Source organism: Schistocerca piceifrons, chromosome 3, assembly GCF_021461385.2.
Source record: "Schistocerca piceifrons isolate TAMUIC-IGC-003096 chromosome 3, iqSchPice1.1, whole genome shotgun sequence".
Lineage (NCBI taxonomy): Eukaryota > Metazoa > Arthropoda > Insecta > Orthoptera > Acrididae > Schistocerca > Schistocerca piceifrons.
The window spans coordinates 699,035,131-699,059,524 of NC_060140.1; the positions used below are offsets into that span (position 1 = coordinate 699,035,131).

The window sequence follows — 24,394 nt, forward strand, 5'->3', positions numbered from 1 at the left end:
TTGATTTTGGATGAAGGGTGAAAGATGGTTTTAATGTTGCTGTTTTCTAATATTGTGGCAATCTTTTCCATGGGTGGCCCAGCATGCAGAAGGAATGCCACATGCTTAGTATCTTCTTCAAATACATCATCTCTCTTCTTCTTGCTCAGATGGAAAGTTCATTGTATCTGCAGCTTAGAATAGCTGTTTTCACAAAAGGTTTTTCTCAAGTGCTGCAGTTCAAAAGGTCGCATATGTATTGCACTCTGTGCACCAATGTGATGAGCACGGATTTGCATTGTGTTGGATAGCAGCAGCTATTGGCGTTAAGGTACAGGTCGGTGCGTGTCTTCTTCCTGTCTGCTTTATCATGATGTCGAGGAAAGGCAGACATTTGTTTTTTTCTATCTCCACGGTGAATTTAATACTGTCATGTATGCTTTTCAGGTGGTTAAGAAATTCTTGTAGATTTCCTTCACCAAACCATGAATGTGTCATCCACAGAGTGGTACAACACCTCTGAAGTATTCCATGTATAGGTTTGTGATACATGGCACCAGGGGGGGGTGGGGGGGTGGGGGTGGGGACACCCATGGCCACTCCATGTGTGTGTCTGTAGTATTTACGACCACACTGGAAGTATGTGGTAGTGAGTGCATTGCAGAACAGTTCCACTTTGCCTTCGTCAAAGTGGCCCCTTAATAATTTCAAGGAGTCCTTAAGAGGCACCCGTGTTGAAGAGGGATGTGACATCGAAGCTGACCAGTATGTCACCTTTGTCCAGACGTGTTCCTCAAACTCCATCGTGTTTTTGACATGGTGAGGACAATGACCCATGAGAGCTTCAATAGCTGCATCAGGTGTTTGACTATTTCATAAGTTGGTGAATTTATTGTTTACGCTATTGGACATAACGGAACTCCCTTCTTCTGTACCTCTGGAAGTCAGTACAGGCGTGATGGTATCCATGCTCTGGGGTACAGCCGTCTAACCGTATCCTTGTCCATTCTTCAGTTGTTTAGCTGAGATGGTCTTCCTCATCACAGCTGATGTAGGATCCTTTTTCAGTGGTCTGTAAGCTGGATCTTGTAAAAGGATCTCAATCTTCTGCCAGAAGTCAACAGATCATAGCAGTACCGTTGCACCGCCTTTACTTATAGCACAGCCTCCAGAAAAAAGGGTATAAATTAAATTATCAATACTCAACAAAGGAAGTGCTATATGCACTCTTGGAATAGTAATTTGTAGTATATTTGTCATTTGGTACAAAAGGGATGAACGTTTTTTGTTTCATTGTCTTCTTCGTTCTGATGTTCTAGCTGACAGACACTTATTGTTCATGGTCTGTAACTAATACAATTATCTGTAGTAATACTAGTAATATTTTGAATATATACTACTGCTTATAAAAACTGTGTTTTTGTCAGTAGCAAGTACCTTTCCTTTCCATGATTTAGTTACGTAATAATTAAATGTTGCCCTGGCCATTTTGTATAGGCTCATTGTTGTAGTGACACCATTAATGATAAAAATGATATAATCTATTTTAATAGCCATTTAATGCTAAAGGCATTACAAAGAATAATCTCAATAAATACAAAACAGCATCTTGTGACGTTTTCCAGTTCAGTTTTGGCCAGAGGTACAGTTTTATTACGACTAATTTCTATAAATGTGTATGCTGCCATTGCACATAGGCAGCTATCCTGGAACATCAAGCCTCACAGAAAAAATAATTAACCATTGTGTTTAATTGGCTTATTGCGTAATATTAAAGAAAGATTTCTTTTTTAATCCATCGTAAGACGTATGTCTTCACGTTGGAATATGTATGATATTCCTGGCGATAGTGCCCTGAGAAAATTTAGACGTTGCTTTTAACAAACATAAAACAGAATTTCTAACAAAAAATTTCATTCAATTATCAGAATATTCTCTTTAAAAACAAAAAAGGTCGCGATAGTCTGCCACTAGGACGACATGGACAGGACTGAATCTGACACTGCGATCAACACTTATTATTTATCTATAAAAATTATAATAAAGACTTTTTTGTTATACATACAGGGGACAAATCACAATTAATATAAAAATCTGGCACATATGAAGGTAGAGTGTAATATAAGCAAATACGTTCCAGTGGATATAGATTCACAAATGAGCCATTTTCTATCTAATTGTGAATGCATGGTTACAAGCCCCCAATGAATTCAGTCAGAAATATTGTCCTTGTTAGTATAAATGTATTTGAAGTGAATACTTGGTGCACTCTGCAGACAAATTTCCATTTGTGCACCTCTGGCACCCCTCTCAGTTTGGTGCCCCAAGTGAGTACTAGTCTCATTTAGTCCTTAAACTGGCCCTGTACATACATGATCTAGTACAGAAGAACAACACCTACAATGCCTAACCACACTTTCCAAATGCCTTGATAAGTCTGAGGATTAATCCTGGAAAGTCAATGTTTGGCACTCAGAAAATAAGCTTTTTGGCGCACATCATTATGCCAGAACACACCAAACCACATCTGGAGAGAGTAAAAATGAGTGAAAATACATCTCGCCCATGAACAATGAAACAACTGTGAGCATTTGTTAACATGCACAACTTCTATTGCAATCATCTTCTAGAACATTCTGCATAAAACCAAACTCTTTTGAATGTCTGAAATGAAGTAAGAAAAATGGCAAAAAGAGTATTGACTGGATTCCACAAGCAACAGAACAATTTGAAAAATGCATGGAAAATCAGATTTGAACTGACTTTCCCAACTGTGAAACATGACCTTGTATTGTTTACGGCTGCATCAAATTTCGCCACAGAAGCAGCCCTATAACAGCAGCAAGATGGAATCTGGAAGCCTCTCACATCCTTTTTGAAGAATGTTTCCCTTGCCCAGAAGAATTATTCAACTTATGACAGAAAACTTCTCAGTGCTTAGCAATAAAATACATCAAATATCCACCTGAAGGAAGAACATTCCTCGTGGGAAAAAGATATCTAAAAACAAAGATGATGTGACTTACCAAACGAAAGCGCTGGCACATCGATAGACACACAAACAAACACAAACATACACACAAATTTCAAGCTTTCGCAACAAACTGTTGCCTCATCAGGAAAGAGGGAAGGAGAGGGAAAGACGAAAGGATGTGGGTTTTAAGGGAGAGGGTAAGGAGTCATTCCAATCCCGGGAGCGGAAAGACTTACCTTAGGGGGAAAAAAGAACGGGTATACACTCGCACACACACATATCCATCCACACCTGCTTGTGTCTGTATATATAGGGAAACATTCCACGTGGGAAAAATATATCTAAAAACAAAGATGATGTAACTTACCAAACGAAAGCGTTGGTATGTTGATAGACACACAAACAAACACAAACACACACACAAAATTCAAGCTTTCACAACCAACGGTTGCTTCATCAGGAAAGAAGGAAGGAGAGGGAAAGACAAAAGGATGTGGGTTTTAAGGGAGAGGGTAAGGAGTCATTCCAATCCCGGGACTGTGTGTTTGTGTGTCTATCAACATACCAACGATTTCGTTTGGTAAGTTATCTCAAAACCCACATCCTTTCGTCTTTCCCTCTCCTTCCCTCTTTCCTGACGAAGCAGCCGATGGTTGCGAAAGCTAGAATTTTGTGTGTATGTTTATGTTTGTTTGTGTGTCTATCAACCTGCCAGCACTTTCGTTTGGTAAGTCACATCTTCTTTGTTTATATATACGTGGGAAAAATATATCTAAAAACAAAGATGATGTGACTTACCAAACGAAAGTGCTGGCAGGTCGATAGACAAACAAACACAGACATACACACAAAATTTTTTGTGTGTAGGTCTGCATTTGTTTGTTTGTCTATCGACCTGCCAGCACTTTTGTTTGGTAAGTCACATCATCTTTGTTTCATATATAAAAAGAGAGAGAGAGAGAGAGAGCAACTTAACTACAAGAGGCTATGTACACATGACAGAGTCAAGAGTGGTAAACTGCACTTGGCAACATTGCTATCCTGACGTATGCATTTCTTTATAAATGAGCTATCTCCATTAATTATGAAACACATACTGTAGTCCAGCAAATTCTTTATATTTGTAGAAAAATCCAAGAACAATATAGGCTAAACTGTTGATCAGAAATTATAAGGTGTACAACTTTGCTTCCGTCGTTTGCCTTTAGGTGGCGACAATGGTACGTAGCGGTCGAAAGAAACAGATCGCAGACGTCAGGCAGTTAGCTTGGACCTCGGTCAATATAACCTCATTCAAACATTAGTCGATTTGTGTCTGCATCATAAAGGTGGTCTTGATTGAAAATGTCAGTTTACGAGCCTAATTCTCATCATTTGTGGGAGGTGTTACTGTTTTGTTTCAATATGAAGAAAATAGCAGCTGAGTCTCGTAAACCGCTCTCAAGTACATATGTTAAGGATGTTGTCAGTGAAAGAATGTTTCGTGAGTGGTTTCAACGCTTCAAAAATGGCGATTTTATTGTCATAGGCCGGCATAGTGGTGGAAGTGAGAATGTTTTCAAAGATGCAGAATTGGAGACATTACTGAGTGAACACTCACATCAAACTCAAGAAAAATTGGCATGATTAGTGCGAGTGACACAGCAAGCCATTTCAAAATGTCTCAAGGCTACGAGCATGATTCAGAAAGAAGGAACTTGGGTCCCGTGTGAACTGAAACCAAGAGACACTGAACAGTGTTTGTGTGTTTGTCAACAGTTGCTTCAAAGGCAAAAACGGAAGGGATTTGTGCATCGCACTGTGACCGGGCACAGAAAATGGGTTCATTACGATAACCCTAAATGCAAAAAATCATGGCGATAATGTGGCCATGATTCCACATCGAGGGCCAAACCGAATATTCACGGCTCCAAGATCATGCTCTGGATTTGGTGGGACCAACTCAGCACCGTGTACTATGAGGTGTTAAAACCAAGTGAAACAATCACAGGTGCTCGTTATCGAATGCAATTAATGTGTTTGAACAGAGCATTAAAAGACAAACAGCCACAATAAAGTGGTTTTGCAGCATGACAACGCTCGACCCCACGTTGCAAAAAGAGGTCAAATCACACTTGGAAACGTTAAAATGGCAAGTCCTACCCCACCCGCCATATTCTCCAGAGATTGCTCCCTCTATCACCTGTTTAGATCAATGGCGCATGGCCTGGTCGATCAACACTTCCAATCTCATGAAGAAGTCACAAATTGGATCGATTCGTGGATTGTTTCAAAAGATGAACAATTTTTTCGATGCGGGAGAAAGTAGTGGCCAGTGATGGAAAATACTTTGAATGATACGTGTGTAACCAATTTCTTTCTTTAAAGCCTCAAATGTTGGGGAAAAAACGGCGGAACCAAAGTTATACACCTTGTACATAGAAACACTTTCTTAAATTATTAAAAATGCATGCAGCAGAAGACAAATTAGCCTGGTTGGCAGGTAAAAAGTATAGTCTGTTGAATGTTCGAGCCCATGGCCTTTGTTAGCAGTTGGCACACGTATTATTTTGAGTCTTCTGCGCTAAATATTAATAAGCCCACATATTAATTCCTAAGATTATCCATCTTAATGGATTATATAATTTTATTTCTTTCCATAATGATTTTACAACCAATCATACCTCATTTGATGTTTCATTTACACATTAAAACAGCAGTTGCCTCAACAATGAACGCTGTCCTGGGCTGGAAACAAATAAATCTCTTTGAGGTGATGACCATAGCTGCTTCAAGCAGCGCCTTGTTTGAAACACTTCTCAAGTAGCCTTCCACTACTCATCAAAACTAGAAATGTCTTTGTTTCAGGTTGGAAGTTACATACCCAAGTTTTACATGTACAACTGTTGTCAGATATTCTGCAGTCACAGAACAGTATAAATCACTTGGAAGACTGTTTTTGATTTAATGGATGTAGCCCTATTGTCTATTCTAAACACAAAATACACTAAAGGTTGGGGAATCAGAAATTAGAAGCTAGAGGAATTTTTTATGATATACACAAATAAAAATGAAGTTTCGGCATGGTGGATGGTACAGTCTAAAGCAATGAAATGAGAACAGCAGAAAACAATCCATTTCGCTAAGACGAAATTACTTAAATGTGCACGTATGACCTTTTCTTTTAATTCAATGCCTGCTATTGTAGCCAAAACCATTGTAGCCAAAACCAATGGAGCATAAAAAACTTTTAAGATTAACTTCAGCTGTAAAATCTATATGTAACACAGAATATATCATAATGTTTGGAATATACACTAAAAATTGGGTCTCTCTCAACAGGTATACAGTTTATTGGCTTTCTAACAAAGATTTTTTAAATAACTTAACAATGAAAGACTTCAGTAATACTTAAAAATGCATAACAAAAAAACCCATATAACCATGTATGTCACAATAGTAGTAATATGGTTGTGTGGTGAAAACTCCATCGTATCCAGAATTTATACATTTCAGCTTAATTTAGGCCAGTGTTATCATGTACTGTCACTTAATTTGTCACATGCCAGGTAAGTTGTGTAGGTGCCCAGTTAATTATTTTGAAAAAATCCACTTGCAGCTTTCACTTGAAGAGGAAGCTGGAACAGCACAGAAAGTATATACATTTTTGCTGTTACTTTATGATAACATAGACATACATATTTATTGATACACTGGTTTCCAAAATTAAAGCAACAAACAGAAATTTTGCAAAGTTGTGTTTACTTTGTCAAAAAACAGCATAAACAGATAATAGTAAAGTAGAAACAATGTAAAAAATACAGAACATAAACAACTGCAACATGCATAACAGTAGAAAAAAATGTTCATTTTTTCCAAATTAACAGATTCAGCAACACATTCAGACAACTGGTTAATGTGCCCAATATGGGATGGGACCACCTCTGGCAGCAGTACAGGCATGACAATGATGGAGAATATTGTAAATGATGTCATCAATATCATGTTGAGGCAATAGTGCCCATTCTTCCTAAAGAGCTGCTCACAGATCTTGGAAAGAGGTTAGTAGATGCTGATGTGATGCAACTGTGTCCCTAGTGCATCCCAAACTTGCTCCATGGGATTCAAATCGGCAGGCCACGCCATTCATACAAATTCTTCCGTTTCCAAGAAAATATCAACTAGCTGTGCTCTATGTGTTCGAGCATTATCGTCCATCAATACGATGTCTGGTACCATAGCATCTCACAAGCAACCCAAATTGAGGTGCCAAGATCGCGTCACGATACATGATAGCAGTTGAATCTTGCCAATTCAACCGCACAAGTTCATGAACAGGTTTCTGATTGGTCTACATAATACCCGCTCACACCGGTCTCTTTCCACAATGTTTGGGTCCCAAAATCATGTTCCACATTTCATCTAGAATCGCTCTCTAAACCAAATTGGGACTCATCTGTGAAAAGAACATTGGCCCACTGTTCGACCGTCTAGGTGACATGTTGACGGTTCCACTCTAGATGTTCCCTTCTGTGGAGGCATGACAGAGGTACACGTACAGAAGGTCTCCAACAATAAAGGCCACTCTGCCTAAGGCTTCTATACACCATACAACATGTCCAGTGGAAGCTGCAAGGTCAGAAGCCAGCTGCCGTGCAGTACTAAGGCAGTACCATTGTCCCCTTGCACCCAAATAAAGATCCTCTCTTTCTGATGTTACACATGGTCAGCCCTGCTCTGCTCTTCGGGATACAGTTTCGGTCTCTATAAACTGTCATCACATCCAAAAAAAAAAAGAGCAGAACAATTCACGTTAAGCCATCGGGTCACATCAGTTTGCGACTGTCTTGCTTCCATCCTTCGTATGTCCCTCTACAAAAGTCTGGTAGGCGTCTTCACTGTACCATGCAGCACCGTCTACGACTGTGTACACAGCGATTTTGGATATGTGACTACCCGGTGAACACTACCCCATTTGACAGGTGATCTGACATCATCACTGGCACGGTTGTTTGTTGCCCAGAATGCCATCTTCTGTGTAAACATGTCGTGCGGACATCTGTTGACAGTTTGTACGATTATATCATGAATTAGACACAGGATGGGGAAATAGTGATGTGCTGCATTAATTTTGGACACCTGTGTATTTTCATCGATTTACATTACCTTCTTGTCATGCAAAATTTCTTCCCCAAACCTGAAGCATAAATTATTCTCTTTGTAACATTTTCTCCTGATGTATCTTACATATTCTTACATAATGACTAATGATCTACGGCTTGATTTGCAGCAAATAAGGCAGTCAAGTAAAAACATTAACAGCTCATAAGTAACTTAGTGACTTAATCTGAAATGTCAATAATTTTCCTTCCAAAAGCCATACTGAACTATTCATGTAAAAACTTTACTGTATGGTATGGAGAGCTGCATCAAACCAGTCTCAGGACTGAAGACAACAACAACAACAACAACAACACAACATTTTATCGATACAGTATACATTGGCCTGATTTTCTAATCGAATGTCATTGCCATGCAACATAATGATCTACAGAACATTATGATAATGAGGCTGAACATCTCAGAACCAGTCGTGGGTCATTAAGTGTTAGTAAAATACATAGGAAATAAACAGCAGTAGCAACAGTTATTGCACTGATGATACAATCAAGCCTTGGTATGTGAGGAAATAAATTAAATGGTACAAAATTGATAAAATGTTTTAAGAAATCTACTATTATTAGCAATTCCCAAACAAATAATACTATGTCACTGTGTAATAGATATAATTTAGAAGTTGCACACAGTATGTATTCTAATTGTGGCAGGTATCAGACTCTCATCTCTTTCTGATTTACTGTTGCTATCTAATTATCTCGTCCTATAATAAATGTCTTTCTGATTTAACGCTGCTGTCTACCTACCTTAGGTCCACACAAGTAACTCTTCCCTGCAATTGAAATACTGTTTTTTTTAAGTAATTTATACATCAGTCAGTATTATTTCTTTTCATTATACCTCTGTTACCAAAACCATACTCTTGGCTATGATAGTCAGACTCCTCCTGTAAACTGTGGTTGCAGTTCTGATACCTTGTAGATGATGTAATGTATGTTCTTTTTGCACTACAACTGCACCACAGTTTGATGTTCAAAGGTTCCACAATACACATCATGTTTGCTACTATCTTGACACATTCAATGAGCTGTTCTTTAACATCACTTTACTGGTGTATCTCAGTTTGTTTTTAGGCTTTACTGCATTGATCCTTTACAGGTATTTCAAATCTCTATACTAATATCCATACACTATTACTGTGTTCAGTATGTGTTAAGCTACACAACTCATTATCAGTTTTGTTTTTTCTGTCATTGTACAACAGATCTGAAGATTGTCACTGTTGGCAAAAATAAGTAATCTATGGATATTTCTTTGGGAGCACCAACTGGATGTAAAGAGAAAAATTTCTATACTTTCTTTGTAGCTGTGTTCTTCAGTGATACTGCTGCAATTCATAAAAATATTGCTATGGAACAAAGGAGAAATGGTTTGCACCGATTGCAAGTGGAGTCGACAATGAGTCACCATTAATTACAATATGGTGCTACTGATCCAGTAATAGGACACCTAGATTACAGATATCAACCTGTTGCTTTAGTAGGGGAAAAACAAATGAGAATGATGTTCCAAGTTTGTGACATGTCGTATGGAAATGTTTAAAGAATTTTTAGCTTCATCAGTTTCACATCCTTAAGCTTCGAATTTTATATTCCACAAGTAATAAAGTAGCCAATGTAATATAAGGAAAGATAGATTACAACCAAAGACAAGTATTCCTAACATACTGATTTGTTTCATGTACTTCCAATAGCACATTGGGGAGTATATCATAGATAAAAATGAAATGGAAATATATTAATTCCTGCATAAGAGCAGTATTTTTCTGACAATTATTTCCGTTAGTAAGTAATCCTGAATTATCAATGGGTATAATCCATGAATACAATAGACCACAGTACCTAGAAAAATCATGACTAAAGTTTATACTATGTACCTGAAGAGATTCACAATTCGCTACTTTAACTTGAAACTATGTGATTGTAAAACATGAAATACGAGTTTTAATAACATTTTGCTAAAATAAAAAAGATTGATGGAATTCACATATTTACCTGTATGGGTATCCATGAGCCTTTGATCTAAACATAGACAAAATTAAACTGAAGAAAGCTGCAACAATAACGAGACCACCTATTGCAATAATTCTTCGTTTTCGAACATCTCCTTTCTGCACTGCTGCTTCTGTTATGAGCACCATGCCTAAGACCACAAATGCATCTGAACACAGCTAAGGATGAAGACAATCTTGTAACATTGTTCTTGTAAACATACAAGATAATACTCTACTATACATTCAGTTAAAATGAATTATTTGGGTCTTCCTATCTTCCTCGTCATTTTTCCGTGCCGCTTTCCTTCTCACAGAAATTTAATTTCCTGTCTGTCGCAATGGTACTTAATACAACTTAACTACCCGACCAATCAAGATGCTTAATCTCTAAACTTATGCTAACCTTGAAGTATGAGGCACTATAGAGAACCCAAAGTTTTTGGGCTTCGAATGGCAAGGTACTTCTTTGACAACTTTTTTTTTGAGAAATGTGACTTCAAAATTTCAAATCATTATTTTATTTTAACTTAGAGTATATTTGGATGAATTTATGTATAAATTACTGTAACTGAGCTTAAGCTGTTTTCCTTACACATTATTTGACACTATCATATTCTTTGTAATATAGGTAGGTTTAATCTGTAGTTTGTTAAATCTTCACTGATAAAAAATAAGAAAGACATAACAAATAAAAATTCTAGCTGCCTTATACAAATATTTAACCAGTTATTTTGGAATTTTTATTTCATATACAGGGTGAAGAAAAATTCATGCACTCGAACTTCACAGCATGATTTGTCACATACTTGCAATACAAAAATGTCTGTCATAAAATCTTTCCAACACGTATTTCCAGCAGAAAATGGACGTTAATAACTGGCAATCTGGCAACGCTGTAATAGCATGTACAGTAACAACCTCTGTCTGCAGACAGCAATGGTGCTGTGCAGTTGGTGCAGTGTATAGCATGCTGGAGGTTGAGGGTTCGATCCTGGGTCGAAGCATATTTGTTTTTATTTTTTAAATGTAGTCTGCATGGTACTGTATCTGGCATCTTAATCGTCATATAGCGACTACAGTGTGTCCTCTACAAAACATTTGCACTTACATTCTACGAACACAGAAATACAATTGTTTTTGCCAATCAGATTTTAAAGACACCTTTTACATGTCATGGACATGAATTGTTCCACACCACTACATCGACTAGATTGCAAACCTGTTTTCCGTGTATCATCCCCCAATGGTCCCATTGATTAGTACAAACTATTATTCTTTATACATTCAGGTCCATTACATTTCATTAGGGCCTTGTGTCACCAGTAGGGCTAGCAATGTGCTTTGCAAATAATTTCCAAACTCTGTTACCATCTGTATGTATTATCACCTTGGAACCACCAATTACGACTTATGGCACTGAGTCAGATAATTGCATGCTGTTTAGTAAGTATCATCTTTATGCATTACTATTATTATTGTTATTAGTATCATTGACTGAAATGTGGAAACAACACGTCCATTACCATTAGGGAAAAAGTATAATTCTAAACAAACATTTCAAAATTAGCAGTGTTGGGATGATTTGTACAGAACAAAAGCTGTAAGAGAAGTGGTGCATGGTAGGCGGACCAGCCTGCTGCGGATAATGATGTGGTTTTACTGCATGCGCTGTTCACCAGACAGGAACTAGCTGCTAGTGGAGTAATGTGCCAGTGACAGACTCAATGTACATTTGTACACATATCGCATTTTCTTCTTGTGGTATACTAAAACAGTGTGGCAGAAATATGGCATAGACAAGCAGTGAATATGTGGATAAGCTTCTGGTTCAAGGTACATCGGGTAACAAGGCTGGTGTTGCCACTCATGAATACACTGCTAGATCCTTGTTGACATCATCCAGATAAAAATGTGTTTCGTCATCTGGAGCTTTGCCTTCGGGAAGTCCTACAGACTGGTCAGCTCCAGCTACCGAGGAAGCTGTTCTGGAGGTCATACACCAAGACCCTAGTGAAGTACACGTAGTGTAGTGAGGCAGCACTGTCACTGACGTCTGCATGAGCGTGGTCTGCACCTGTACCATTATTCTTTAATGCAGCACCTACATCCTACAGACCGCCTTCTGCCAATGCAATTCTATGAATGGTTCTAACAACAACAGTAAGCCAATGATGACTTCATAAAAACTGTAATATGATCAGCTGAAGCAGCATTCACTAATGAAGATGTCTTCAATACGCACAATGCCCATCACTGGTGTGATGTTAACCTGCATGTCACCCGCGACCATGGATATCAAGTTCACTTTGGCATCAATGTCCGGGTTGGAATACTGGGATGCAGGAGTTTGGGTTCCTAGTTGTTGCTTGACCAGTTGACTGCACAAAGGTATCATGCATTCCTCTCAAACTATTCGCCTGACACAATGAAAGATGTTCCACATCTTGGTCGGCAGAGGTTAGCAACAATGTTTAGGCAGAAAATTTCCAGAGAAATGGCTCAGATAGGGAGATCCAGTTGTATTGCCTCTGCATTCACCTGACCTAAATCCCCTTGATTTCTTCCTATGGGGACACTTGAAGGAGCACATATATTCTACTCCACTGACATATGGTAGAACTAATAGCATGTGTTCATGCTGCTCTTGTATGTGTGGGTGCAGCCTTGATGCAAAGAGTCCAGAGCTGTATGATCCAACAGGTCACACAATGTTTGATTGTTTGGAAGTGAAGGGGGGTCACTTTGAGCATTTGCTCTGAGGACAATGTATTCTTTTGTAAACTTCTTGCGATCATTAATACGGAAATTAGTATTGTCACTGGTTGTCACATCTGAAATGACGTACTGCATGTAGTATAAATGATTAGTAGATGTTGAGTTATTTAACTGTGATATCCTTTTTAGCATCTTGAAATTGATATTGTTTTTGTAGTTGTTCTGTACTATGACAGGTCATTTGTTTCAACTGTGTATTTCTGACTTGTCTGAGCACATTTCTGTTATGTTCACCATTACACAATATTGTATTATGTAAATGTCAGGCACAGGTGGCTTAAGAAATGGTGCATAGTATTATATGGCAGAACTAGCAAATAAAAACAAACATGACATGGCCCAGAATCGAACCCCCAACCTTCTGCATGCTAACCCAAAATACTATCCACTGCACAAACTGCAGAGCACTTTGCATATATGCTGACAGAGGCACATATTGCACATGTGATTACCGTGTTGCCAGATTGCCTAACTTTAACATCCATTTACTGCTGGAAATATGTGCAGGATGGAATTTTGTGAGAGATATTTTTGTACGGTTAGTATGTGAGGAATCACACTGTGAAGTCCAAGTGGGTGAATTTTTTTTATCCTTGACACTTATATATGAAAAAACACTGGTCCCAGAACAAAATAAGCTAACTTACTGGTGAAGTACGAATTAAGTGTATGACATTCAAGGCAAAACTGACAAATAAAATTTGAACATACATTACAATTATGACAAATATTATTCAACAGCTCAGAGAGAGTAGCTAGTCACTTTAGCAACTAAACTTGATCACGTGATAAGGTACACTATTATTCAAGTGCAAAGTGCAAAGTGTAAAATGTTGCAAGTTGTTATTTTGCAATATAAGCATAGAAATCAGCCACAAAACACCTTTATGCAGAAGTGACTTGCTGTCAATTATCGCAACTGTCACAAAAAAAGATGCAACATGCTTCCAATATGTTAAATAATTACAAAATAACAATATGTAAAGTATCTAAGTAAACATTCAACACAGAGTAGATTTTCCTCTTTCCCTAATAAGAAATCGCAAAATGGAAGGAGTAAAAGCAACCACTCACTGTACAGATGAGGTGTTGGGTGGTCAACAGGCGCATAAAGAAGACTGATGTTGTTCTGTGCTCTGCTTTCAGACAAGATCCTTCTTCTCTCTCTCACTGGACTCGCATTCGGGAGGATGACGGTTCAATCCCGTCTCCGGCCATCCTGATTTAGGTTTTCCGTGATTTCCCTAAATCGTTTCAGGTGAATGCTGAGATGGTTCCTTTGAAAGGGCACGGCCAATTTCCTTCCCAATCCTTCCCTAACCCGAGCTTGCGCTCCGTCTCTAATGACCTCATTGTCGACGGGACGTTAAACACTAACCACCACCACCACCACCTTCTTCTCTCTCTCTCTCTCACTCACTCACTCACTCACTCTCTCTCTCTCTCTCACACACACACACACACACACACACACACACACACTGTCCATTCCCTGCTGTGTACCTTCTGAGAGAGATTTTTAGGTGGAATGTAGAATGGGTTAGAAGAGCAAGGAAGCTTGGAAGGATTGGGAGGAGAGGGGAGTGCAGATGGCCCACCAAGGTGCAAGCGTATGAAGTTCAGTGTGGCAAACATTAAATTTTGTTGGGGAGGGGGGATAGGGGTGGATATAAAACAGAGGAAGAAAGAGACAAGGAAGTTCAGTGGAGGTATGGAAACAAAAGGTAGAAGCAGGTGTGGGACAGGTGCTAGCAGAGAATGAAGGGCCAAAAGATATGTTGGAATGATGTTCCAATGTACGTGATTTTGAGAGGTTGGTATGGGGCAGGGATTGGGTACTGGGGCTCCAGATAGTAAGGGATGTGAAGCAAACACTAAAGAAAGCATGTTGTGGTCAACAGAATGACCTGTCACTGGCTAGTCAACTTTGTTTCTGGTTACAGTTGGCAGTGCCCATGTATTCTGGTGGACAACTACATGGTCAGGAGTCCACTACACACAGGAGGCAGCTACACGGGTAGTGGGGGCTGTGTGGGAGGGACTGGGCGGTTTTTTAGGTTAGAGGATCTCAGGGGACCACAGAAGGGATGTCCGTCTAAAAGTGGGCAGATAAAACACAGTAAGGTAGTTGTAGAAACGATTGGTATTGTAGTTGTAAATTGTTGTAGCTGTGTTGGGAAAGAATCAAAGCTCCAAGCCCTAATAGAAAGAACTGAAGCTCAAATAGTTGTAGGTACAGTGAGCTGACTAAAGCCAGAAATAAGTTCAGCCAAAATTTTTTCAAACAATCTAACAGTGTTCAGAAAGGATAGATTAAATACAGTTGGTGGTGGAGTATTTGTTGCTGTCAGAGGTAGTTTGCCTTGTAGCGAAATTGAAGTAGATAGCTCATGTGAAATAGTGTGGGTAGAGGTTATACCTGACAATCAGATTAAACTATTAATTGGATCATTATAACGACCCCCTGACTCAGAAGATATAGTTGCTGCACAGGTCAAAGAAAACTTGAGCCTCATTTCAAATAGGTACCCCCACTCATATAATTATAGTTGGTGGTGACTTCAATCTACCCTTGATATGCTAGAAAAATTATACATTTAAAGCTGGTGGCAGGCGTAAAACGTCATCCGAAATTGTACTGAATGCTTTCTCAGAAAATTATTTTGAACAATTAGTTCATGAGCCCACTCAAAGTGTAAATGGCTGCGAAAGCATACTTGACCTTTTAGCAACAAATAATCCTGGACAAATAGTGAGTATTGTGAGGAATACAGGGATTAGCAACCACAAGGCAGTTGCTGCTAGGCTGAATACTGAAACACCTACAACCATAAAAAAGAAACGCAAAGTATATTTATTTAAAGAAGCTGATAAAAATGCTCTTAACGCCTTTTTAAGAGACAGTCTTCACTCCTTCCAGTCTGATCATGTAAGTGCAGAAAAGCTGTGGAATGTTTTCAAAGAGATAGCATCGACAGCAATTGAGAGATACATACTACATAAATTAATAAGTGATGATACTGATCCCCCATAGTACACAAAATGGGTCAGATGGTTGCTGCAGAAGCAACGAAAAAAGCATGCCAAATTTAAAAGAACGCAAAATCCCAAAGATTGGAAAAGTTTTAGAGAAGTTCGAAATATAGCGCGTACTTCAATGCGAGATGCCTTTAATAATTTCCACAACGAAATTCTGTCTCGAAATCTGGCAGAGAACCCAAAGAGAATCTGGTCATACATAAAGCGCATCAGTGACAAGAAGCAGTCAATACCTTCACTGCCTGATAACAACGGTGAAGTCACTGATGGCAGTGCCACTAAAGCACAGTTATTAAACACAGTTTTCCGAAACTCATTCACCAAAGATGAAGTAAATATTCCTGAATTCCAATCAAGAAATGTCTAGATGAGAAACATAGAAGTAGATATCCTCAGTGTAATGAAGCAGCTTAAATCACTTAATAAAAGCAAGGCCTTCGGTCCAGATTGCGTACCAGTCAGATTCCTCTCAGAATATGCTGTTAAATAGCTCTATATTTAGCAATTATATACAACCACTCACTCACAGAAAGATCTGTACCCAAAGACTAGAAAATTGCTCAAAGTCACACCAATACCCAAAAAGGGAAGTAGGAGTAATCTGCTGAATTACAGGCCTATATCACAAACGTTGATTTGCACTAGGGTTTTGGAACATATATTGCATTTGAATATTATGAAGTACCTCGAAGAAAACGATTTATTGACACATAGTCAGCATGGTTTCACAGAAAATATTGTTCTTGTGAAACACAACTAGCTCTTTATACTCATGAAGTAATAAGTGCTATCCACAGGGGATGTCAAATTGATTCCATATGTTTAGATTTCCAGAAGGCTTTCGACACCGTACCTCACAAGCGTTTTCTAACCAAACTGCGTGCCTATGTAGTATCGCCTCAGTTGTACGACTGGATTCGTGATTTCCTGTCAGAAAGGTCACAGTTCGTAGTAATAGACAGAAAGTCATTGAGTAAAACAGAAGTAATATCCCGCGTTCCCCAAGGAAATGTCACTGGCCCTCTATTGTTCCTGATCTGTATTAACGACATAGGATACAATCTGAGGAGCCATCTTAGATTGTTTGCAGATGATGCTGTCATTTACCGTCTTGTAAGGTCATTAGATGATCAAAACAACTTGCAAAATGATTTAGATAAGATATCTGTATGGTGCGAAAAGTTGCAATTGACTGTGAATAAGGAAAAGTGTGAAGTTACTCACATGAGTACTAAAAGAAATCAGCTAAATTTGAATACGTGATAAGTCACACAAATCTGAAGGCTGTAAATTCAACTAAATACTCAGGGATTACAATTACAAATAACATAAATTGGAACAATCACATAGATAATATTGTAGGCAGAGCAAACCAAAGACTGCGATTCATCAGCAGAACACTTAGAAGGTGCACCAGGTTTACTAAAGAGACTGCTTACACCATGCTTGTCCGCCCTATTCTGGAGTATTTCTGTGCGGTGTGGGATCTGCATCAGGTGGGACTGACAGATGACATCGAAAAAGTACAAGGAAGGGCAGCTCATTTTGTATTCTGGCGAAATAGGAGAGATAGTGTCACAGACATGATACGTGAATTGGAGTGGCAATCATTAAAACAAAGGCGTTTTTCGTTGCGACGGGATCATCTCATGAAATTTCAGTTCTCCTCTGAATGCGAAAACATTCTGTTGGCACCCACCTACATAGGGAGAAATGATCATCACGATAAAATAAGCAAAATTAGGGCTCGTGCAGAAAAATTTAAGTGCTCATTTTTCCTGCGTGCCGTTCGAGAATGGAACAATAGAGAGACAGCTTGAAGGTGGTTCACTGAACCCTCTGCCAGGCACTTTATTGTGAATAGCAGAGTAATCACGTAGATGTAGATGGTGGTCGTGCCCACATAAAAGGCTTTGTAGAAGTTACAGCAGAGTTGGTATTCATCAATGATTCACTAGTGGCCTAGAATCTGATAGGGAAGAATATGCTAGTTCAGGGACAGAGAAGGTATGCTGGATGGATGCATAGGAGATGTGTTGCATAGTGATACAACTGATAGGGGAGGGGCTTATATGTGCCAGCAGGTAGGAGCAAGATATTTTGTTCACTGGATGGGCACTGGAATACCACTTCAGGTGAAGTGGGAAGGTTGTTCCTCGCCTTAGGGTATTTGGTAATTGAAGCTCTTGCTGAGCATTTGGTTAAGTTGTTCCAGTTCATGGTGATATTGGGTACTGGGGGTGGTCCTTTGCAGCTGGTTTAGTGTTTGTTAGAGAATTTGGGGCATACGCAGATATGCCACAGGGGATCTATTTGTGGACTAGGATTGGAGGGTAGTTTGTGTAGGAATACTGTGCAAGGGACTGCTCACCACAGCTGATGTGACATCCACAGGTGGCCACTTGTTTTGATGTGGAATGAATTACAGCTATCAAATTTTAGGTTCTGTGGATGGTTAGCTGTACAGAGGTTTTTACAGAGCTATCACAGAGGTAAAGTTCATGGCTCAGTAAAGTAGCATACAGTTACAAGAGTATCAGGTGAGACCGATAATAGAAAAGGTGTCGAGTCTGTTGAAAACTGAGAATAGAATGTACTGGCTATAATTACAGGTCATTACTACACCATCAATGAACCTGTATGAGACAAGGAGTTCAAGATCTTGAAGGCTTAGAACATTCCATTTCTGTAACGTATAAACAGGTTGGCATACGAGATGTATTACAAAAGAAGGGGAACTTTTGATTTTTGAAAATAATTATGCAGGGTGAGTCAAAAAGGACTTTAGAACTTTGGAAACATAGATATTTATTGAGATAACTTAGAGAATCGACAGATGTGTCATTTTGCAACAAACAACCTCATGTCTCACTCATGCAGTGCATCAGTACCCCCATTCCAGCATCAAGATCGCCAGTGTAGTGCACACTTAAAACGGTTACTTTCAGTGGTGCAGAGCTTGCTCATTGTGTGTTTTGGTTTCATGAAACAAACTCTGCAACAACTGGTTGGCATAAATTTCACATTGAATACAATAAAGAAACTCCAAGCAGGCCTACAATTTAGCTCATCTGCAAAATTGAATCTATGCAGCCGTTGCACAAGTTATGCCAGATTTTCTGAAATTAGTGTGGGAAGAAACTGATTAATGGTGGGATGTTTGTCGCTTTGCAAGTAGTAGTCACATCAAACCAAGGTAATACTTGAGACTTTTATGTGAAACTTGTCGTTGTTTGCTGCAAAATGACAATCTACCAATCCTGTAAGTTATCTCAATAAATGTCTATATTGTTCCAAAGTTATTTTTGATTCATTCTGTATTTGTTGGTCTTATCATAAACTTATGCCAACACTTTTTCCAGTCCCCCAAACAGTTGTAGAACTAGGTCTTTGAGATAGCTTTTAGCTCCCTCAGCAATGTGTTTTTAGTTTTATTTAGGTTTGAAAAATTAAGCCTTTTAGTCTATTCTTTATTTTTGCAAACAGAAAAGTATCATATAGGACCACATCTGGTGAATATGGAGGCTGTACCATCATTACAGTATTTTTTTGGCCAAAAATTCATGAACAAGCAACAAACTGAGAGCAGGTGTATTATCGTGGTGAATTATTTCACCACAAATCTGGGCATTGTTTTCAGATTGCTTCAGGCAAACAGCATTGAACTTGTATGTAGGATTTCTCTGTGATAATTTGATTTTATGGCAAGAGCTCCTGGAGCACTACAGCCATTAAAATTGAAGAACACAGTAAGCATAACCTTCACATCTGCTCCCATTTGTTGAGCTGTTTTTTGGGTCTCGGGACCCTGAATTCTGCCACAGGGAAAATTGAGACTTAATTCTCATGTCTTATTTCTAACCTCATATTCTGTCACCTGTTATGACATGTTTCAATAGTTCTGCAAGAGTGTTGACTTCATCTTGTGTCTCTTGAGCAACTTCCATGCACTGCTGTTTTTGTTCCAAGTTCACCAATTTTAGAATAAATTTTGCTGTCACAGGTTTCACATCCAAAACACACACACACACACACACACACACACACACACACACACACACACACACACACACACACACACACAAAATCATGGTATGAGCCAACTGATATGCCAATAACATCAGCAACTTCTCTGATTGTGATTTCACAATCGTCCATAATCATTCCTTTCAGTTTTCCACGATTTCAGTGATTGATGTGCTGGGACATTGCAGGGTGCTTGTCATCTCCAATGTCTTCATGAGCTTCATCAAAAGATTTGCAGCACTCATAAACTTTGTTTTACTCATAGCAGACTCAATAAAACCAAAATTTAACATTCTTAAAATTTTCTGCATTTCATCCCATTCTTATAGAAACATTTAACATACATTCCCTGATCCACTGTATAGTGGAACTGAACCAGCATTACCAATCACCACCAGACATACAACAACAGTACCAATTTCTATAGAAGCCAAAGTCATTTTGCTGTAACATTTTAAATGTGGTACAACAACTGAAACAACAAAATTAAAACAAGGCTACTACTGCTCCACAGCACTGTTGATTTTCATGTTCAACAACAAATAAAACATGAAATTACAATGAAATCCAGAACATAGCTGCTTACAGCTGTTGATAAATATCAACGGGGACAGTTGAAAATGTGTGCCCCGACCACATTTGAACCCAGGATCTCCTGCTTACATGGCAGATGCTCTACCTGACTGAGCCACCGAGGGGACACAGGATAGTGGGACTGCAGAGACTTATCTCTGGCATGCTCCCCATGAAACCCACACTTCTAACTTACTGTCCACACACTACATTTGTAGTGTCCCTGCCCACTATACTCATTACTCGCAGCAGTCAATCTACCGATTCCCATAAGAGTTTGAACACTGTGAGTGCATCCACACTTAGTAAGATTATTGGCCAGTAAGCCTTATATATATGAAAATACCATCTTCATACAAATAAAACAAGCACACTGGTGGCCCACAGTATTCTCATTTCCGCCAATCAGTGCTAGCAATGCACTGTTGGTCCAGTTTTAAATTAACTGCAATTTCCATAACTTTTTGTTAACACATGAATTTTGCTATCTTAAAAGTAACAAATCCATTCCCTTTGCTTCGATTGTCAGCAGTGTAATGATAGTAAACTGTAGCAATCGACAATGAATGCAAATCATGGATAGAATTCTGTTTTGATGCATGAATCTCCAAGTTCACGGTTCCTAATTAACTCATACAGGTGTTAATTTTAAGTTAATGGTGATTCATGAAGCACAGGTCATGAACAATTGTATTTACAAAGAAGTTTCGGTTTCCCAGGTGCAAATATTTGTAGGTAACTTCAGATGAAGAATAAATTCACAAGCACCTGATCTACACATATAACTTCCAGGAGAGCAAAGCAGGGAAGGTTCCAGGAATTGGAACAGTATGTTGCATGGTACATGAGAGAAAAGAATTCGCAATTACTTGAGAAGTTAACAGTTGTAGATGTACATGCAGATGTAAATGATGGTGCTGAAGATAAAGAAAGAAGAGTTTTCTACCATCATGAGCCACAGAATCCAAAGCGAGCACGGGCTGGGACATGAGGATAAGTTACACCAAAGAACAATGCTAGCCCAGTGTCTTCTTGCAGCACAGGATAAACAGTTGTTTTCATTTCAGCATCCTGTAATGAGTCTCACCAATATTTGCTAGGCCATATGAGCAATGCTAATTATGGTGGTTAATTTTAATATGCTATTAACTCTTACAACTGATGTAAAGGGCATCTAAAGTGTTTTTAACAAGTTCTGCAAACAAAAAGGCCAGAATAACAGTCATTCTGAATGCTGAGACAGGTTGCAGGAAGCTGACCCCATATATGTGTTGTAACATCAAGTCGAACAAATATATTTCTAGGACTACACAATACATGTAAGTCACAGAGCATGTAAACAACGTAAGACAAGTGTACACTGTAACAGTCAAATCAGCGCTGAGTCCAAGTCTAGCGGCTGCTGGCTGGCTGGCCGCTTAGGTGGCGTGGCTGCCGCATGGCTGGCAGATAGCGCCGCATGTAGAGGATGCGCGTAACTGCGCAGCGGCAAATTGAAAGATCGGCGAGTCGCAACACTTTTCCCCTCTTTTTGCACTGGTCTTGATGGAGGTGGCCTGTAGATTACTAACGTCCATAGGTGTTGTTTGACTGGCTGTAAAGTCTCAAGGAGGAGGCTTCCCATACAGACAGAAGTGTCCCCGATGATAATGGGTCGAGATGACAGGAGACGTAGGGGTGAATCTGCTGGGGCTCCGTGCACCAATCTGCCCGTTGCGGCAAGTCCGGTTGTTATAACAGGAGACATGGGTGATGTGTCGGCGTCCGTAGGAGAAGGAGGCGAGTAGAGTTGCTCCGACAGATGATGGTCTTCTGGTTCCTACATGGGCACGTCTCCTGGTGGTGTCCGTTCTTGTGCTGGCACCGAGATGATGGTGAGAGGGCTGCGTTGTGAGTAATGAGAGATGCCAAAATCCCGAGCGTCACGTAGAGCCGAAGGTGGTGTAGCGGCATTTGGAATGGGCGTTGCCGGCACACAAGGCCGAAGCTGGCTCGAATGGCGCACTGCAACACCCGTGTCTGTCTGGATTTCATACAGGCGTTGGCCACGGTGTCGTAAGATGCGGCCATTTTGGCCACCTGTCATATCCCCGTACCCATACAAGGTCGCCGGCGGTGAACCAGCCAAGCGAAGGCACCCGCAGCCGTGGGGTGGAAGGCCGCAGAACATGAAGTAGCATGCGGGGCTGTCAGCCATGTAAGAGCTCAGCCAGGCTGTGGTCGCCCATGGGGCTGAAACGGTAAGAAGCCAGAAATTGGAGAAATGTTTCATCAGCAGCAGAAGAAGTCAGGAGTTTCCTCATCTGAGCCTTAAATGTGTGGACCAGTCATTCAGCCTCACCGTTTGACTGTGGATGGAACGGAGGGGCCGTGACATGCATGACGCCGTAACGGGCACAAAAATCCGCAAATTCGGAAGAGGCAAATTGCGGACCATTATCAGTAACAAGAGTAGAGGGAAGACCTTCCAAAGAGAATATGCGAGCTAGAGCATTGGTGGTTGCCATGGTGGTAGGCAACTGCAACGGACAATGAAAGGAAAGTTAGAGTAGGTGTCAATTACGAGTAGTCAATAAGTACCTAAAAAAGGTCCTGCGAAGTCAGCATGAATACGCTCCCAGGGCTTCTCAGGCGAAGGCCACGGTGACAAAGATGACTTCAGGGCAGCGGCCTGTGACGCACAAGGGCCGCAGGTAGCGACCACATGTGCGATTTCAGAGTCGATGCTGGGCCAGTACACATGACGGCGCGCCAGAGATTTTGTGCGAGAGACACCCCAGTGCTCTTGGTGAAGGACGCGAGAGACCGAAGCACGCAAAGACACAGGTACCACAACACGCGGCAAAGCATTGTCGATGGAAAGGAGGATAACACCATCCCTAGCCGTGAGGCGGTAGTGCAAAGCATAGTAGTTCCACAACGGATGAGAAGTCTTAGCGGATGGACAATCTGGCCAACCCTTCTGAATACAGCGTAAAACCCGGGAGAGGGTAGGATCAGAACCCGTAGCAGCCGCCAGTCGGTCCCTGGTGATGGGGAACCCATCCACAACCCGCTGCTCAGAAATATCCAGGTGGAAACACAAAAGTTCGTCCCTATCGAATGCCAGATCAGTACCCATGGGAAGACGAGACAGTGCATCAGCATTCGCATGTTGAGCTGTCGGCCGGAAATGAATCTCACAATTGAAATGAGACAAGTAAAGAGCCCAACGCTGGAGGCGGTGTGCAGCCTTGTCGGGAAGCAAAGTTGATGCATGAAACAAGGAAACAAGTGGTTTGTGATCCGTAAAAAGATGAAATTTGGTTCCATAAAGAAAAACACCAAACTTATGAAGAGCATAAATAATGGCCAAAGCTTCTTTTTAAATTTGAGAATATTTTCGTTGGGCATCCGTGAGCGTTTTGGAGGCATAAGCTATGGGTTGTTCAGAACCGTCAGAAAAACGGTGCACAAGGACTGCACCAACCCCGTATTGAGAGGCGTCTGTGGCAAGAACAAGATGTTGGCCAGGTCAATAAGTAGCCAGTTTCAGCATAGTCTTCAAGTTCCGGAATGCCACATCGCATGACGCGGACCAGTGAAAGGGCACGTTTTTATGCAACAGGCGATGCAACGGCTGAGCCACCGAAGCCGCAGACGGTAAAAACCTGTGATAGTATGCTATTTTCCCCAAGAAGTCCTGCAGTTCCTTAACAGATGTAGGGCGAGGAAGGGACCGATCGAAGCGACAGTTTGCTGAAGCAGGACCAGAAACTGCCAGGAAGCAGCGTTGAGAGGAAGTTGATGATAAGCTTCTGACAGGTCAAGTTTAGAAAAATACTGGCCTCCAGCAAGTTTAGTGAACAATTCTTCAGGACGGGGCATAGGGTAAGTGT

General features: G+C 40.1%; 1 protein-coding gene across 1 annotated transcript in view; it reads right to left on the minus strand.

The window, feature by feature from the left end:
* Nucleotides 1–6,261: 6,261 nt before the first annotated feature.
* Nucleotides 6,262–24,394, minus strand: part of LOC124790163 (tumor suppressor candidate 3) — a 48,553-nt gene continuing 30,420 nt past the window's right edge. Inside the window, exons 7-8 of the mRNA XM_047257759.1 lie at nucleotides 10,105–10,270; nucleotides 6,262–6,570 (exon numbers count right to left, since the gene is read on the minus strand). Of these exons, the coding sequence (XP_047113715.1) occupies nucleotides 6,555–6,570; nucleotides 10,105–10,270 (182 nt within the window). The 3' untranslated portion in view covers nucleotides 6,262–6,554. The remainder of the gene's footprint in view (nucleotides 6,571–10,104; nucleotides 10,271–24,394) is intronic.